At 35.3% G+C, this 19,790-nt stretch overlaps 1 protein-coding gene across 7 annotated transcripts in view; it reads right to left on the reverse strand.

The window, feature by feature from the left end:
• DDHD1 (DDHD domain containing 1) overlaps positions 1 to 19,790 on the reverse strand; it is a 110,871-nt gene that overhangs the window by 58,409 nt on the left and 32,672 nt on the right. For 4 of the 7 annotated variants that reach the window (XM_077909329.1, XM_077909332.1, XM_077909326.1 and 1 more), the window contains exons 2-3: positions 3,722 to 3,895; positions 3,096 to 3,116 (exon numbers count right to left, since the gene is read on the reverse strand). In XM_077909329.1, coding sequence (XP_077765455.1) covers positions 3,096 to 3,116; positions 3,722 to 3,895 — 195 coding nt within the window. The remainder of the gene's footprint in view (positions 1 to 3,095; positions 3,117 to 3,721; positions 3,896 to 19,790) is intronic. The other 3 variants (XM_077909327.1, XM_077909333.1, XM_077909331.1) reach the window with 1 other exon arrangement.

Raw genomic sequence — 19,790 nt, forward strand, 5'->3', positions numbered from 1 at the left:
GGGTAAATTTAGGTTTACTATTTCCCATTTATTTTCTCTTTGTTCCTTCTGTATTTTGTTTCTTGTTTCTCTTTTCCTGATTTCTTTTGGTCTAATTAAATATTTTTTACTATTTTATTTTAATGCCCCTACTGGACTTTTTTTCTTTCCTAACTTTGATACTTAAAAAAAAAACCCTCATCTTTATTGAGATATACTTGACAAAAAAAGAAAATATTTAACATGTACATAATAGTAATTTGACATATAGTGGTAAAGGATTCACCTCATCTAGTTAACTAGACCCCATAACACTTTTGAAGAGCTATTTTGTTATTTTGTAGAATATCCCTTAATTTGAATTTATCTGATGTTTTCTCATGATTGGATTGATGCTATGCATTTTTTGGCCAGGGTGAGATGCAGGATTAACCCATTAAATTGCCCTTTTATTTTTTTTAAAGATTTTTAATGTATTTATTTGACACAGAGAGAGCACAAGCAGGGGGTAGCAGAGGGAGAGGGAGAAGCAAGCTCTCCACTGAGCAAGGAGTCCAATACAGGACTGGATCCCAGGACCCTGGGATCATGACCTAAGTGAAGGCAGACAGACAGTTAACCGACTAAGCCACCCAGGCACTCCTAGTTTAACCTTTTTTAAACTGATTACTGCTTGGATAGATTATAAAATGAGTCAAACACTAATCTAGTACTACGCGCAAATATTTTCAAAATTACTTTTTGAAGGGCTGATTTTATTTGTAGAATTCATCCCCAGTGAAACTCCAGGCTTCCATATGTTAGGCTGCTAGGAGGTGGGACAAGAAGAGAATTGATTTTTAAGTCTAAGGGAAAACAAAACTTAGATTAAAGTATCTAAATCGCAAAAAAGTGATGATGCTTTTATGGGTTATTTTGATTTGTGTGCTAAAAAAGTTATGCTAAATTTTCATCAATCTATTTCAATGCTTACTTTGAGATTAGTAGGAAAATTAACAAGGAGAAAACATTAAGAAATCCAATTTATTTGTGGCATCAGCTGCCTTAACTAAAACACAGATAAGGTCAGAAAGAAAAGGAATTGTTTTATATCAATGTCCTTCAAGACAAGAACTCTGTTTAGTTTCTCAGAAATTCTGCCGAGGAAAAAAAAAAATCCCAGAGCACTTAAAGGTTCCCAGTTACAGTATTTTTAAATGTTTTTAATTATTAAATGGGATTTTTCCAGAAAGCCTTACTTGAAAACCTCCACAGCATCGTGATCTCCAACTCTCAGTATTCCAAATCTATTTGTAGAATATCTAATTCTATATTCATTGTTTACCGTGTTATCTTATACTAACAATTCTCATCTTTGACGTTGTCTTCCCCAAAACTTCTTGAAGGTAAAAATTTTGTCTATTTCCTTCACAAAAGTGCCTAGCACAACACTATCTGCACATGGAAACATTTAAAATCTGACAATATCATGAATCAAGGCTTTCTTATATATATACATGAGAAAATTTAGGAGGAAAAGGTTTTTTTTTTTTTTTTTACTCTAATTATGAAAGGTGAAATTTCAGAAGGTAGGAGATAGGAAACAAAATAAAATATTATACTATATTTTATCTTTGTAGATATGGTAAATTGGATTTATTTTTCTAATAATGGTGGCTTTTTGGACAGCAAATGTTCTTTCCTTAAGACCAGTGATAATTTTTCAAATGTACTATAAAATTTCCCTTAATTTTCAAAGTGAAATATCACATCTTAACATATACATGATACATGTACATTTTACATAAAACTGAAAAACAACTAAAATGGCTGTAAGTTTATGACAACAGTATCCATACTAAACTGAATTTAAAATCTTTGCTAATAATAAAATACGGCAAAGCTTTACATGCCACGCTATATTTAAAAAAAAAAAACAATTTTTCTTCTAATGAACCTCAAAGAATCATTTTGAAAGATTACAGTGCAAAAGTGTTGTAACAGTTTAAAAATTTTCTATTACCAATTAGAATTTTACCACTAGATGTATATCCTTAAATCTAGCAAAAAATATCACTATAATATCCTTGATTGATACTCTAGAATCAACACAGACACTCCAAGACCTCCTAAAAACCTACTCATACAAATACACCTGTTCTCTATCAGACTTTTTTTTTTTTTCTATCAGACCTTTTTAAATGACTGGCTCATAAAATTAGGGCACTGTGAAGAAAACTGAAGTATCTTGCTAAACTTAACATTCTGATAGGTAGTAGATCTAAAAAAGACACACAAAATTCTAATTTTTATTGTAATAAAAACAAGATTCCAATAGATGTGATCTATTAGATGAAACAGAGCTGATAGATTAACTTCTACAAGATGAATTAGCAAAAGGAAAAAGAATATGTTTTGAATACAGTACAAGAAAGGAGAATAATCAACTTATATTTTTATTTTTTATACTTATTCTTGTTTTCCTCCAAGCTCTTGGGTTTTTTCCTCTACATTCATAGTAAGGAATTCAGGTGGCTAAACTGGGTTTGTTAAGGTGAATTGCTATTTTTGAGGGAGGACTGAAGGAGAATAGAAAAAAATCTAGAATTCAGCCCTCTCGAATAGCAATCTTATTTTGGTAGTGGTAATGAACCACAACTTTGAGAAGCTAGTTTCTCAGTTATGTAGACTTTTAATCAACGAGACATAAAAGATAATGTTAATCTGGTATGAACTATAGTTTCCTTGCTTGTGATGTGTGTTCAGAGAGAGAAAATTTTTGAAATTTTCAGAAAGAAAATACTTAAGGATGTTTGTCTAAGAAAAAAAAAAAAAACCCAAGCCAATTTAAAGCTTGTTGTTCTGCTATTAATTATGTCATATAAGCAATTACTTCCGACCACATAATTTTTTCCAAGCTGCATCTGTGAATTACTTGATCAATATTGAGTTTCTGCTTCAGAAATGTTTTGGGGTGGGGGGAAACTCACTTAATTCATACTTTTAATTCACTAGTTTCAATGGGGCTTGCCAAGAAACTTCCAAAATAAAGGCAAGCATAGATGAAGAAACACTTTTTAGAAAAAAATATTTAGAGAAATCTACAAATTCTAATCTACCTGGATTATCATACTCACCAGAATAGCTGATCCCACTGCCTGCAGTAAATGGAACAATAGAAGTATTTTTAACTTTACCACACATTTTGAATTTTACTCAAGATCAGACACATAATGAAACATGGCAATCTTGGCTATTATGAAAATATATTAAGCTACTGCAAACAAATCCAAATGCTGAATAAGGGAATATAAAGAGTAGACTAATTCAAATTAAAAGTTGGTATGGAGACAGCCTAAAGTTATTTACATAAAGGAAATTAACTTTTTTTAAACTTCAGGAAAAGAACCAACATTAAAATATTAACAAAACTGTCCTTTTGATATAATGACAGATTTTTTTGTAGATTCAATTTTGTTGGTAATTAAAAACTACTAAAAGGACTAATTCACAGAACATAACAATTGTACAATTATAGTAAGTCATGTTAGTGTCATGCCAGTGCACACACATATTAAATAAAATAAAAAACTGAGATAGTTCAGAAATTCATAGATTTAAATTCTAAGTAATCAAATGTTTAAATCAGAAATTTTATAAATTCTAACACTCATGAATTACTATGCAAAATTAGAACTACTCTACACTTCACCAAGAACTTACTTGATTTACAGAACATATTAAATATATTAATCGGTCTTACCATCTTTTCCATCTACGGATTTTGTCACTTCAATATCAAAATTTTCCTGCATCTGCTGACCTCTAAAACAGCTGAGATGTTCTTGCTCAATTAAATTACTTTCTTCTTCTTCTAGAGGCTGCCAAGTACCATCAATAAACCACTGTCCACGCATTACTGGTATTTTATCAGCTTCTGAAAAGAGAAGACACAGAATTATACATTTTAGGATCCAACCTCCTAGAAAGACACAGAGTAACTATAATTTTATATTTTGTTACTACTGTGGCAAAAACTTTCATGACTCAGCTTAATCCCTTCAAGTTTTAAATTCCAGATTTCAAACCACAGTGTATATATTTTTTTACAGCATATTATTTTATTTATATTGGATATTATGCATAAAAATTACTTTGGCATTAGAAAGGCAGATGAAAAAGAAAAAAAGAAAGAAAGGCAGATGAGCAGTTATCTTTATAACTGAGACCCCCAGCAACCCCAATTATTAGGGTATGGGGTTAAGACAAGTTCATGCAAGACTCTGGTGACAGTTTCAATGTCTTAGAAAATACTGATATACATTCCCAGAAGTAGTTCAGAAATAGTGTGTGTGATTGTAGTGTGCTGCACTTTTTAGGGCTGCCTTAAAAGTTATAGACTCCCAGTTAGAATACGGGAATAGCTGAAACATTTAATTATAGTAAATTCCTCATCCATTTTAGAAAAAAAAAATGGGTAGAAAGTTTTCTTGAATAACTGTAAATATTTCTTTTTTTTTTTTTTTTTTAAGATTTTATTTATTTATTCATGAGAGACACAGAGAGAGAGGCATTGACACAGAGGGAGAGGTAGGCTCCTCGCAGGGAGCCAGATGTGGGACTTGATCCCAGGACCGGGATCACACCCAGAGCCAAAGGCAGACACTCAACTGCTGAGCCACCCAAGCATACCAACATTTCTTTGATTAAATACTGTTCCTATAAGCCTAACACTTTTTTTCCTTCCTTCTTCCCTGTGTCTGTCCATCCCTCCCTCCCTCCCTCTTTCCTTCCTTTCTCCCTTTCTCCCTTTCTCTCTCTCTCTCTCTCTCTCTCTCTTTCTTTCTTTCTTTCCCTAGTGTGGAGCCCAGTGCAGGGCTTGAACTCAGTACCCCAATACCAAGACCTAAACTGAGATCAAGAGTCAGATGCTTAACTGACTGAGCCACCTAGGCACTCCTTTTTTATTTTTTATTTTTATTTTTTAAATAAACCACAACTGTCAGCTATGAGATCTTGAATCCTTTAAGGTTTGTTTAAAAAAAAAAAAAAAAAAAGTAAAAATAAAATGGAAATAACAAACCCTAAAAATAAAAAGTAAAATAAAACAGATAAACTTAATTATGTAGAGATTTGGTAGTTTAACCATATACAGAAAAAATTTTCAAGTGGATTTAAAACAGTAATTTTTACATATATCCTGTGAACAAAAAAAACTGCAAATACATCTTAAGCCTTTTGCAGTAAATGCACTGCCATAGATCTTAATATTGTATTAATATTGGTATTGTTATTTTGAAACAGTATTTGAAGCAGTTAAAATAAATATATTAGTTTTGTTACTATCATTAGGAACCAAGAAAAAATAGGTACAGATATAAAAATCAAAGAATTAAAATTGTAATTTTAAATTTCAATTACTAATGTCAGCGTGAACTAAAATGATGTATTTTCTCTTTAAAAGGTCCTAAGCTGGGATCCCTGGGTGGCGCAGCGGTTTGGCACCTGCCTTTGGCCCAGGGCGGGATCCTGGAGACCCGGATCGAATCCCACATCGGGCTTCCGGTGCATGGAGCCTGCTTCTCCCTCTGCCTGTGTCTCTGCGCCTCTCTCTCTCTCTCTGTGACTATCATAAATAAATAAAAATTAAAAAATAAAAAAAAATAAAAGGTCCTAAGCTTTGTCCATTGAAAAGGCCTAGAAAGAGACCAACAGGTGAGCACTCCTGAAATAAAGACCATGATCTCTAAATATCATTTCTCACTAAAAGAAACCAAGAATTCTTTAAGAAATGGCTAATTCTGGGTATGAGACTGAAAATTTACTAAACAAGCTTTAAATATCTTGTACCAGACTTGTACTGTGATGGATTAGAAATCCATCATGTATGTTTCTATTTCTTATATTATTCTATATTCTGCTATAGCAATTTCACTGTATTTAAGTGTTTACTGTGTTATATGGTGTATAGATACTAAAAAATATTATACCTTCATTATGAATTATGGCTTTTAACACTATAAAGTATACTTGGTTGTGTTTAATGACTTTTTAATATACATCCTACTTTGTTTATTGAGATTACAACCCCTGCTTTATTTTTTTCTATTTGCCTGTGATGTTTTTGCACATCCCTTATTTTTAAATTTTTGAATCACTCTGTTTTAGGTGTATCCTTCATACACACCATAAAATGGATTTTGCTTTATGGAGACACTTGAAAATCTTTTTCTTCTAAGGTGAGATAAGCCCATTTATATTTATTGACATGGCTGATATATCTGAATTGTGTGTTCTATAATTACCTTTATCACCAAGTATTATTGGTATATATTATAATTACCAAGTATTACTCATACTTACTCTTTTTTCCTTATATAGTTGGTATTCCTGCTTTTTTTCTTTTCTTTTACTTTCTTTTGGTATTTAGGAAGATTTACATTTTTTTTCTGATGGTTGCCTTCATATGTTGTGTGTGTGTCTGTGCGTGTATTTTAGAGCATCTTAAGTCTCTTTTTCTTATTTAACCTTTTACCATCTGACTTACCATCATAAGTAGTATCCTATAATAGCCACTTAATACTTATAGGGAATGATCTTACTCTATTTTCCCTTTCTCTCTTCATTCATTATTAATTTTATTCATTCTACTTTGTCAGAATATATAAAATATTAAAACTAATAAATATATATTAGTTTTGGATCTACAATTAAACATATTAAATTCTCACTAAGAATTACCTAAATTCTTTTACGTTCAAAACTGTTTATCAAAAAAAAAAAAAAAAAACTTTATCTATCACCTTGATACTTGAAAGACAAGTTGGCTAGCTTGAACTTTGTTTCCCTGAGTTTTTAAAAATTCTGCTCTCTGGTAGCTTTCCTTGGTATATTGTTCTTGAGAAGTCTGATGTCTTTTTTTCTTTTTTAATTAGTAAAGTGATCTACTCAGTCCTTACCTCAGAGAACAGGAAAAAAAAGTCTTTAAAGTCTAATAGCTTCACTAGTCTTTAAAGTCTAATAGTTTCTGACTCACAGTTCATTGTTCTGGACCAATCTGTCCAAGTGGGCCCTTTTAATACGTGGATTTCAGTTTTCCTCTTGTTTCTGAAAAGTTCCCTCGGATTATGATTGTCATTAGCTCTGTTCCAATTATTTCTCCCCTTCAGAGACCCTAATTATAGAGTTGTTGGATCTTCCTTTGCCTATATTGCATTTCACACACTTTCTTTCTCAAGCTTTTTACTTCTCTCTGCATCTTTTCCATTATTTTGTTTGTTTTATCAAAGCCTCTTACGTCAATGCCCCTATTAGTATGTCCACAAGTTTGTTTCAGAATTTTTTTATTTGGTTGGAGTAACTTAATAGTTTCCTGAAACAACCTAAAGACTATCCACAGCTAAATGTAGAGAAGAGGCCACATCAAAGACAGTAGGAAGAATGGAGAAAGGTGGCTGGGAACTGAACTGACTGGGAGACGGTCTGCAGGAGGAAGTGACTGCAGGCACAGAAAGGGAGAGCAGTAGACACCTCATCAGGCCTGGGGAACCTGCACTGGGAGGACAAATCTTCATAACATATGGCTTTGAAAATCAGAAAAACATCTCTAGTTCTTACAGTCAGTGCTGATTAAAAGCTGGAATTTTAAAAAATCAGCAGGCTTGGCTCTGAGAGAGAGTAATAGAAAACTGAGTCCAGTCCTTGCCTGAAAAGAGACAGTATAAGAAAGAGCCCCATGGAGATACAGATTAGAAACAGCAGTTTGAAAAATACCTGGGCAAGAATCATTTATGAATCTCAGAACGTATGCTGGAGAGGCTGGGATTTTTAGGAGACTTCTCCAAGAACCAAAGAGCTGGAGGGTACCATTTCCTTCCCCTACCCCCAGCCTAGATACACAGACACCTGAGGGAACCACTGGGAACCACTAGGAACACTCCACCTAGCTTGCTAACAGAGCACTCTCCTGTGGACTTGCCCTCTCAAACAGGCCCTCAGCAGGAGTCCATCCAAAGCAGTGTGCAAACAGCCCCAACAGGGGCCAGCACCATTCCAAAGTAACTCCTGCCCCAGAGAGAGGGGGAAGGCCATCATACATACCAGTCTCACTGCAGCCTCAGCAGTAGGGAGAGGCCAGACATGTGGTCTAACTGCAGGTCCTACTTACTGACAAAAGCTTCTCAGGGGACAACAAAGAGAAAGCACCCCACAGTTCAGTGATACTGCATTTCTGACAAACGCCTGATCTGACTCAAGCCCAAGGCAGCCCCAGACTGGCCCATTAACAACACAAGGACCAAACTTTGCCCACAACAGGCAAAGAGAGCCATTGCAGATGACTGGACTGGAGGCAATGTTGCTCAGCCACAATAGTAGGGTACATGCAACACACATAGGACACCTGAAGTGCCAAGTTCTGGTGAACATGGGACATTGTACTGCAGGGCACCGCAGGACTCTTCATCTTAAGCCACAACTGTCAGGAGGAGAAGCTGATTGACCTAACACATAGAAACAGAGAGTCACTCAAAATGAGGAGAGAGAAATATGTCCCAAATAAAGAATAGGACAAATCACAACAAAAGAGCTAAGTGAAATGGAGCTGAGTAGTAACATGCCTACTAGAGCATTTAAAGTAATGGTTGTGAAGATACTGACTAGACTTCAAAAAAAGTGGAGGACTTCAGTGAGAATATCATCAAAGAGAAAACATAAAAAAGAATCAGATAAATTCAATAAGTGAAATCCAAAATAGACTAGAGGGAATAAATAGTACACTAGAGGGAAGAACAGATTGGCAACCTGGAGGACAGAGTAACAAAAAACAATCAAGCTGAACAGGAGAAAGAAAAAAGAAAATGAAAAAATAAGAATAGATGAAGCATACTCAGTAACACCATCAAGTATAGTAACATTCAAACTATAGGGTTCCCAGAAGGAGTATACAGAGAAAAGGGGGCAGAGAATGTATTTGAAGAAATTATAGTGGAAAACTCCCCAAATTTGTGGAAGGAAACAGAAATCCAGATCCAGGAGGTACAGAGAACCCCTAACAAAATCAACCCAAGGAAGTCTACACCAGGACACACAGTAATTAAAATGGCAAATTACAGTGATAAAGAGAGAATTTTAAAAGCAGTAAGAGAAAAAACACTTAGATAGAAGGGAAACTCCATAAGGCTATGAGCTGATTTTTTTTAGCAAAAAATTGCAGGCCAGAAGGGAGTGGCATGATATAGTCAAAGTGCTGAAAGAAAAAACCCTGCAACCAAGCATACTCTATCCATCCAGCAAGGGAAGGAGAGATAGAGTGTTCCAGACAAATAAGAATTAAAGGAATTCATCACCACTAAACAGCCTTACAAGAAATGTTAAAGAGGGGTCTTTGGAAAGGAAAGACCATAAGCAGGAATAAGAACAGAAGCAAGCATAAAAGCAGTAAAATTAAATATATCCATAATAATCATTCAAGGGATTCACAAAATAAAAAGATGTAAGGTATGATATCATATACTTAAAATGAGGGAAGAGGTAAGGAGAAATAATTTAGTGCTTTTAGAATGGGTTCAAATTTAAGCTTAGTATACACTGCTATATGCATATGATGTTATATATAAAACTAATGTTAATCACAAATCAAAAGCCAGTAATAGGTATGCAAAATAGAAGAGAAAGGAATCCAAGTATATCATTAAAGAAACCCAGCAAACTGTGAGAGGAGAGCAGGAAAAGGAACAGAGAAGAACTATAAAAATAACCATAAAACCAGAAACAAAATGGCAATATGTACATACCTAACAACAATTACTTTGAATGTAAATAGACTAAATGCTCCAATTAAGACACAGAGTGATGGAATGGATAAAAAAGCAAAATCCATCTGTATGCTGCCTACAAAAACTCATTTCAGACATAAAGGCACAGGCATATTGAAATTGATCTGATGGAAAAGCATTTATCATGCAAACAGAAGTGAAAGGAAAGCTGAGTAGCAACACTTAAAATCACACAAAATAAACTTTAAAACAAAGACTATAACAAGAGTCTAAGAAGGACACCACATAATCATAAAAGGAACAATCCAAAAAAAGAAAATATAACAATTGTAAATATTTATGCGCCCAGTATGGGAGCACCCAAATAGATAAAGTAGTTAATTACAAACATAATGGAAGTAATTGATAGTAATACAATTAATAGTAGGAGACTTTAACCCCCCACTTACATCAATGGATAGATTATCCAAATAGAAAAGCAACAAGGAAACAGTGGCTTTGGATGATACATTAGACCAAATGGATCTAACAGCATACATTCAGAACATTCCGTGAAAAAACATCAGAATACACATTCTTTTTCACTGCACATGGAACATTCTCTAGAAGAGATCACATGTTAGGTCACAAAACAAGTCTCAACAAATCAAAAAGACTGAAATCATACCATGCATCTTTTCTGACCACAATGCCTTGAAACTAGAAATAAACCACAAGAAAAGATCTGGAAAGAACACAAATACACGGAGGCTAAATAACATGATACTAAAACAATGAATGGGTCAACCAAGAATCCAAAGAGGAAAAAAAAAAAAAAAAAGAGAGACAAATGAAAATGAAAACACAACAGTCCAAAACCTTTGGGAGGCAGCAAAAGCTGTTCTAAGAGGGAAGTTTATAGCAATACAGGCTACCTTAAGAAGCAAGAAAACTCTCAAATAAACCACCTAACCTGTCATCTAAAGGAGCTAGAAAAAGAAAAAGAAACAAAACCCAAAACCAGTAGAAGAAAGGAAATATTAAAGCAGAAATAAACAAAATAGAAATAAAAAAACCCCAAGAGAACAGATCCATGAAGCCAGAAGCTAGTTCTTTGAAAAGAGGAAATTGGTAAACGTTTAGCCAGATTCATAATAAAAAAAGAATCAAAATCAGAAATTAAAGAGAAATAACCAGCAGCATAAAAGTACATGAGATTATAAGAGAGTGTTGTGAAAAATCATATGCCAAAAAATTGGGCAATGTAGGAAAAAATGGCTTAATTCCTAGAAACATAACCTCCTGAAAAAGGATCAGGAAGAAAATTTGAACAGACTGATTACCGGCAATAAAATTGAATCAATATTCAAAAAACTTCCAGCAAACAAAAGTCCAGGACCAGATGGCTTCACAGGTGAATTTTACCAAACATTTGAAAAAGAGGTAATACATATTTCTCTCAAACCAATCCAAAAAATAGAAGAGGAAGGAAAGCTTCCAAATTCATATGAGGCTAGCATTTCCCTGATACCAAAACCACATAAAGACACTACAAAAAAAAAGAAAAGAGAGAGAGCCATAGGCCAGTATCTCTGATGAACACAGATGCAAGAATCCTTAACAAAATATTAGTAAACTAAACCCAAAAATATATTTTTAAAAAATTTTCACTATGAGTAAGTGGGATTTACTCCTGAGATGCAAAGGGTGGTTCAATTATTCATGAATCAGTCAACGTGATATATCACATCAGTAAGAGAAAAGATAAAAACCATATGATCATTTCAATAGATTCAGAAAAAGCAACTGACAAAATTCAACATCCATTCATGATAAAAACCCTCAACAAAGTAGGTTTAGAGGGAACAGACCTCAACATAACAAAGACCATATATGAAAAACCCACACAGCTAACAGCATACTGGATGGTAAAAACTGAGAGCTTTTCCCCTAAGATCAGGAACAAGACAAGAATGCTGTTAGAACTGATAAATGAATTCATTAAGGTTGCAGGATACAAAATCCACTTAAAGAAATCCACTGCATTTCTACATACTAATAATGAAGTAGGACAAAGAGAAATCCATAAAATAACCTCATTTACAATTGCTCCAAAAATAATTTTAAAATCTAGGAATAAACTTAACCAAGAAGATGAAAGATCTGTATTCTGAAAACTATAAAAAACACCAACAAAAGAAATGAAATACGACATAAAGAAAGAGATTCCATGGTCATGGAATGGGAGAACAAATACTGTTAAAATATGCATACTAGCCAAAGCTTCTTACAGATTTAATGATATCTCTGTCAAAATACCAATAGCATTTTTCACAGAACTAGAACAAAATCCTCAAATTTGTATGGAACCACAAAAGATCCTGAATAGTCAAAGTAATCTTGAAAAGGAACTAAACTGGTGTTATTACAATCCTAGATTTCAAGATATACTACAAAGCTGTAGTAATCAAAACAGTATGATACTAGCACAAAAATTGACACGTTCATAGATAAATGGAACAGAACAGAAAGCCCAGAAATAAACTCACAATTATATTGTCAGATAATCTACAACAAAAGAGGAGAGAATATGCAATGGGAAAAAGTCTCTTCAACAAACGGTGTTGGGAAAACCAGACAGCTTCATGAGAAAGAATGAAAATGAACACTTTCTTAAACCATACACAAAAATAAACTCAGTTAAAAAAGAATGAAACCTTGCCATTTGCAACTACATGGATGGATCTAGTGGACATAATGTTAGTGAAATATATCAGAGAAAAACAAATACCATATGATTTCACTCACATGTGAAATGTAAGAAACAAAATAAAGGTACAAAAATAAAAAAGAGACAAACCAAAAAACACTCAAATTCAGAGAACAAAATGATAGTTACCAGAGGGGAATGGGTGGGGAATGGGTGAAAGAGATGAAAAAGGTTAAGAGTACACTTAGTGTGATGAGCACTGAGTAACATACAGAATTGTCAAATCATTATATCATGCACCAGAAACTAATATAACACAGTACGTTAATTAAACTGTTACTAAAGGGATCCCTGGGTGGCTCAGCAGTTTGGCGCCTGCCTTTGGCCCAGGGCCCAATCCTGGAGTCCTAGGATCAAGTCCCACGTCCGGCTCCCTGCATGGAGCCTGCTTCTCCCTCCTACTGTGTCTCTGTGTCTCTGCCTCTCTCTCTCTCTCTATCATAAATAAATAAATAAATAAATAAATAAATAAATAAATAAATAAATAAATAAATATTAAAAAAATAAACTGTTACTAAAAATACTAAGTTTCCCTTTGTTTTATGTTTCCTTTTTAGAAAAGAATTTTTTTCAGTGGAGATACATTGTTTCATATTTTCTGTATTCCTCTTAAAGTGGCTTTGTATAGCTTCTACTTTATTTCTATTCCTGAGCACTTTATGGTTAGAGTTCTTAGTTGAAGACTGTCTGCTTCTGCAGATTAGTAAAAGCAGCTGCTTTAATGGATGATGTTATGGTGGTGGTGGGTGGGTGGGTGGGTGGATACTGAACTTGTGTGCCTTATTTCTCCTTACTTCCTTCTTTCCTCTCCCTGCGATGGCTCCAAGAGGCATCATCCTTTCTCTATCTCCTCTCCCAGGAGCAATATTTCTCTGATGCTGCTAGTGGTCTCTCTCTTTCATATACCTTCCCATATAACTAGTGCTATGAATTCCAAAGTCCCAGGCCCGTGTCTATATTTTTTCCAGTTCTGTGGGGGATGTTTTCTTTCTGGAAGTCATTTTGCTTGTGCTTCATTGTAAACCTCTGATCTCCTTCCCCCACCCCCGTTTTCACTGTCTCTTATGCCTCTCCTTGCCCCACTCTCCAGACTCAGGGGTTTGTCTGAGTAGCAATAGGAACCATTGTAATTCGTTGTTTATTTACAACATAAAGGCAATTTAAAAATCATGGTATTATCTATGTTGTAGTAATGCTGAAGGTATGAGTTATATATGGGGAATGTGTGTGTGTGGCCCTTTTTGGTCTAATGGCTTCTGGGGAGGATGTGTGGAGAGATTTACACTTGGACAGTTGCCATTATCTTCCAGACCCAAAAGCTAATTTTTATAATAATCTTAAAATATAGCTATAATTACTGCAGTTTTACAAATAAATAAGGTCTTAGTGAAACTAAATGACTTGCCCAAAGGCACATAGCTAGATAATATGAGAAACAGAATTCCTAACAAACTTTGACTCCAAAGTTCATCTATGCTCTTTCTACTACATAACACAACCTTCTCAAGTAAGAAAATCCTTTTTTTTTTTTGCCTTCTCCCCAAGAAATACAGGCTGTTTAGTTGTATTGGTAATTTGAAAACAAGTAATTTGGGAGATTTTATTATTTTTTTTAATGTTTATTTATTTATGAGAGTCACACACACACACACAGAGAGGCAGAGACATAGGCAGAGGGAGAAGCAGGCTCCATGCACCAGGAGCTCGACGTGGGATTCGATCCCGGGTCTCCAGGATCGCGCCCTGGGCCAAAGGTAGGCGCTAAACCACTGCACCACCCAGGGATCCCAATTTGGGAGATTTTATATTGACAGTCTATTACGAGACTTACAAACCAGAGCCAACCATGCCTCCCCATAAAAATTAGAGAAATAAAAAAAGCAGAGTGAAAAACAATAAAACAAGTTTATAGCAAACATCTGCACTCCTAACTCTTTTCCTCTCTTTAGCATAATTAATCTAAACATGTATTCTGCTGATAGATGTTTTGGGAGTTTTACCCAAGCTTTAAATTCAACCAGTATGCTATTATTAAATACTATATCATCTTTCTCATTCAGGCCTCAGTCTTATCCAAATATTCAACTGCCAACTAAACATCCCCTAGCAGACAGATCAACAATTACCAGAATCATAAGTAGCCATGGAACACACTAGATTCCTGGAAAACAAAACGGAACACAAACCTGTTACTCAACCTGTATTCCCTATTGTAACAAATGGTGTGCTGACAATATTCAGCCCGTCATCCAAGACAGAATTCTGGGAGTCATTCAAGATGCCTCCTCCTCAAATACTTCTTATACCTGTATATTAATCACTCTTTATTGTATCTCCAAAATCATCTGCAAATTCATTCCATATTTATCGGGCCTATAGTCTAATAAGTTCACTCTTATCATTTGTTTCATTTTAGAACTTCCAATCTAAATGTAGTATTCCTAACTTCAACTCTCACCAAATGCCTACTCACATGCACGTGTAGTGTTAAGCACACACATTTACGTATACATAACAAAATTCCCCTTATTCTCTTCTATTTAGAAAGACTCAATCCTTCTTTTATAGAATTCCCAGAAAACCTTTCTAAAATACCACAAATCGTGTTATTCCAAAACCTAAATTCTTTAATGGCTCCTCACTGTCTACCAAATGAGCTCTGAGCTTCTTAGAATTATAAGCTCATGACCTTTCTACACTTGATCTCAGCCAAAAGGCCGAGAAGCAATAAGCTCATGATCTTTGACTACTTATTTACATAACTGATGCCATGTTAGGTATTTATTTACCTAACTAATATCTGAATGTCTACCATGAATCAGGCTCTGGGTTGGCCTCTTGATGATAAATATGATAATGCTGATGGTCCCTGTGCTTTCCATGTCAACAAGAACAGTTCCTTGAATGTGAGTTATACTTCTGTATCCTAAGTGTACTCTTCCTTTTACCTGGATGCTCTTCCCCATTTTCTCCATTTAGCTATCTTTCATCTTTGTTTCCTTCAGGAAGCCTTTGGTTACCTTCCCCTCTCTGTGATTTCAATGAATTAATTCTGCACATTTATCAGTGTTTGTGTTATTGTATTCCAACTGCTCTGCCTTCCTCACTTCCATGGGATCCTTGGATGGAAGTACTATGTTCGTAGGTGCCTCCAAAACCTAAAAGATAAGAGCACCTATGATAAAGTTGGATTTTAATAAAAGTATGCTGAATGTTGCTGAATAAGACATATTTCATCCAGCTTGTCTGATCACCTGGCAAGTCTGGCAGACAGAGCACTTCTGTTAGTGCTCCAAATTGGGCCTTCCTCAAGTTGAGCGGTATTTGTCAACCTACTTAGTTGGTTTATGCTGTGGTCTGTCAGCCATTAACATTCTATTTTCTGATAATTATGTGATTCCGAGGAAAAATTTTGACTATTTTCCAAGAATAAAAGAACAGGTTTTTTGGGGGAGGGTGGACATTCTGTTGAAGAATGACATAAATATAGAAAGGTGTGCTACTCTTATGCATACAGGTCAGTAGCTTTTTACAAGTTACAAAATCAAGCAAGTAAACATTATCAACATTTCAGAAGCCCCCTCATGCATCTCTTTTCCAGATGCTACCCCTCACCAAGAGTAAACATAATTCTTCCCTCTAGCACCACAGATTTATTTTGCTTTTTTAGTAGCTTATATAGAATTATGTAGTATGACATACTCTTCTATTTAGTTTCTTTGGCTCAGCATTACGTTATTGAAAGTCAGTCACAAAGATGTGATTATCTGCATGGTTCAGGTACCTGCCAGATGATAGCAAGTAAGCACTACATAGCTGTGAGCTACGTTTTTGGGTGGGCTTCTTCTACTATTAAAATAATTCCAAACAACAGAGACATTAGCCCCCAAATCCCTAATTATATGCTGTAAAAGATATTGTCATCAAATCAGTAATAGACCTCTATAGGAAGCAAACTCTAACAAAGGGAAATCACCCTAAATGGGCCTTTACCCATATAAATGAGGTAGCTCTGTTTTGGACTAGAAAGGACTGTTCCTGCCTCTCTAACATGCACATACTTTTCACCCTACCTGAGGCTCAGAATACCCCATACCAGGTTGCCATCATGGCTGGACCCCCTCCTAATGCTGCTTGTGTTCTGACATCCCACAATAAGCCACAATCTCTTGTGGCTGCCCTCCTCACCCCAGGGGGCCTCCAATATCCCATGCTAGGCTGCCTCGCATGTGGAGATCTCTTCACTCAACTTGGGCTCTGACATCTCAAGCCTGGCTGTGTGCATTACATGGGATCAGGAAAAGAGAGAGGAGCACGTGTACTGGTTCTCAATCTGGGACAATCTCCTCACCAGGAGACACTAGCAATGTTTGAAGACATTTCTGATTGTCCCAACTTGGGGGTGGGATGGTGTTGCTGGCATCTAGGCCAAAGATGTTGCTAAACGTCTTAACAATGCACAGAACAGCTCCCCTGACCTCCTATCACCCTGCCCAGCAATGATAAATTATCTGCCTAAAGTGTTAACAGTGCTGAGGTTGACTGTGGTCTAGCAGCACCTTTTAAAACTTAAAATGTGGGTACCTTCTTATAGAGCAATTCTAGAAATATGTTTTATAGAATAAACTCTCACAAAAATGTCTGAAGATAAAGATGATTGCCTTAACATTGTTATAATGGAAAACAAAAGAATAAAAACAAACAAAATGACCTAAATTTCTACCAATAGAGGATCAGATACATAAATGTTGCTTGGCACACTGGTACGTATGAAAAAATATTCATTAAATAAATCAAAATATGAATGAATGGATAAATGTCCATAGTGGAACAGTGTTCAGAAGAAGCAGATCTACATTTAATGACATGGAATAATGTCTAGAATAAAAATTTTAAAATTAAGTCAGAGTACTATATAGTGTGTGTGTGTATGAAAGTGATGTAATCTTGTTTCTCCAAGAGATATACATTAGTATATATACTGTAAATAACTGGAGGAAATATACCAAGCTGTTATTAACATGTATCTCTGGGAGGTAGGAATGTAAGAAAATTTTTATTTCTACAAAATAAATGTAACTGTTTGGCATTTTCCCAATATAAATGTTTTAGTTTTATTAAACTGGAACATTAAGCTCTTCCCTCTTGATGGTCTTTGAATAGAGACACTTGCTCTGCCAATTTGCCAGCCTCCCTCAAATTGTGTGAGTCAAATCCCTATAATCTTTTCATCTCTGGAGAACCCTAACATTCAGGAAAAACAGAGATTACATATTTTGGAAGAAACTTCTAGAAGGTCTCCCTATTATCTACTTTCCTCCTATTCCTTAGAATACTAATTTATTCAGGGCAGCAATATGTATTTCAAAGGCTTTTTTTCTTTTTTTCTAGTCTCCTTGTACAGCTAGGTTCAGTCACATGGCTGAACTTGAGTAACAGGATACTGCAAATTACTGGTGGCACAGCTCTTTGACATTTACCTCTCTTTCTTTACTGTCACCTATTTGTCTAGAGCTCCTAAAGATCTCTTGGATCAAGTCACTAATTATAATATTGTGATTTGTAATTAAAAAGAAAACCATAGGCACGAGAGTCATTTACACCAGATCAAGTCATCAAACTGGGGCTTAATACCTAATTTAATTGCAGTTCCAATCTCTCCCAGAAACGTGTCTTAACCTGGCAGTCAGAAATTTCGTCAAAAAAAAAAAAAAAAAAAATTAATAATAATAATAATCTGTCACTTGGGTCCTCTCCATCCCCCAAAGGAAGTTGAGGTAATCCACCTACCTAATAAGACCCTCTGCCCTTTCCCCTAAGGCCTAAAATAATTATTTTCTTTTATTAATAATTTCTTGCCCTACCCTCCTTCCTATAAAAACCTTCCATTTTGTACAACTCCTGGGATGCTGCCTGATTGATGAATTGCTTAATAAAACCAATTATATCTTCAAATGTGTTCAGTTGAATTTTGCTTTTTAAACAAGATTAAGAAAAACATATTTGGTCTCTGCCCTTATTTCTGGAACAGAACTCCTAAAACCCTTGGAATTTCTTAAGAGATGGGAAGATAAAGGTATCATTTGTTATGTTAATGAGGTGACCTTTGGCATGCCCCTAGCTCATCTATGGATGGGGGCTGGTCATCGGAGGAACCAACCATATGAGAGGGTTGGAATTTTCAGTCTTACTCCCTTACCATCTTTGAGAAGAAATGGGCTGAAGGTTGAATCAATCACCAATGACCATGGATTTAATCAGCTGTTATCTTTGTAAAACAGTCTACATGAAAAACCAAAAGGATAGAGTGTGGAGAGCTTCTGGATTGGTGAACATGTGGAACTGTAGTAAGAATGCTGCACTAAAAGAGAGCAAAGAAACTCCGCACCCCTTTCCACATAACTTGCTTTATGAATATTTTACATTTGCTTGTTCCTAAGGCATATGGTTTGGAATAAACCAGTAATTCAGTATGTAGAATGCTTCTCTCAGTTCTGTGAGCCACTCTAGCAAATTATTCAAACCCAAGCAGGGGGGTCACAGAAGCCTCTGATTGATAATTGGTCAGTGAGAAGTACAGACTGGCTTGTGACTGGCTTCTGAAGGGTAGGGGGTCGGGGAGACAACATCGGAACTGAATTGAACTGTAGAACAACTATAGCTGGTTTCCCTACAGAACTGGTGGGCCGCCACCACAGTACAACACAGTAGCATACTCACACACATGGAATTGGCTACAAGAGCCTAAAACAGAAGGATTACAGCGACATAGCCCTGAATTCGAGATAGCCCAACCTCTTGTAAATGGAAAGAAATATACCTTTTTGTGTTTAAGCCACTGTTATTTTGGCTTCTTAAAATCACACACGGCAGAATCACATGATGGTATGGACTTGCAGATGTAGACTGAAAATGTCGTCTTTGTGGGTATAGAATGGTGGGATCTGAATACATTTGTTAAACAATTGCCTATACAGTTAGAGACCAGAGAAAAACTTCACAGGGATAATGCATGTAAAGAATATGTTGGAACTAGATTATCAAAGTGTTACTTTTTCATTTACAACAACACTCATTGAAAGTCATTTTAGACTTAATAATTATAATTAAGACTAGTACTACTACTTGCCTATCAGAAAACAACTAAATCATTATCCCAATTATAACCCTTAGGCAAAAAAAGAAAAGCCTTTACTGGAATCATGTTCATTGCAGCATTATTTACAATAGCCAAGATATGGGAGATATGGAAAGAACCTAAGCAACCATCATTGGATAAATGGGTATAGAAGATGTGGTATATACAC

The sequence above is a fragment of the Canis aureus genome, chromosome 9 (assembly GCF_053574225.1).
Source record: "Canis aureus isolate CA01 chromosome 9, VMU_Caureus_v.1.0, whole genome shotgun sequence".
NCBI classification, from domain to species: domain Eukaryota; kingdom Metazoa; phylum Chordata; class Mammalia; order Carnivora; family Canidae; genus Canis; species Canis aureus.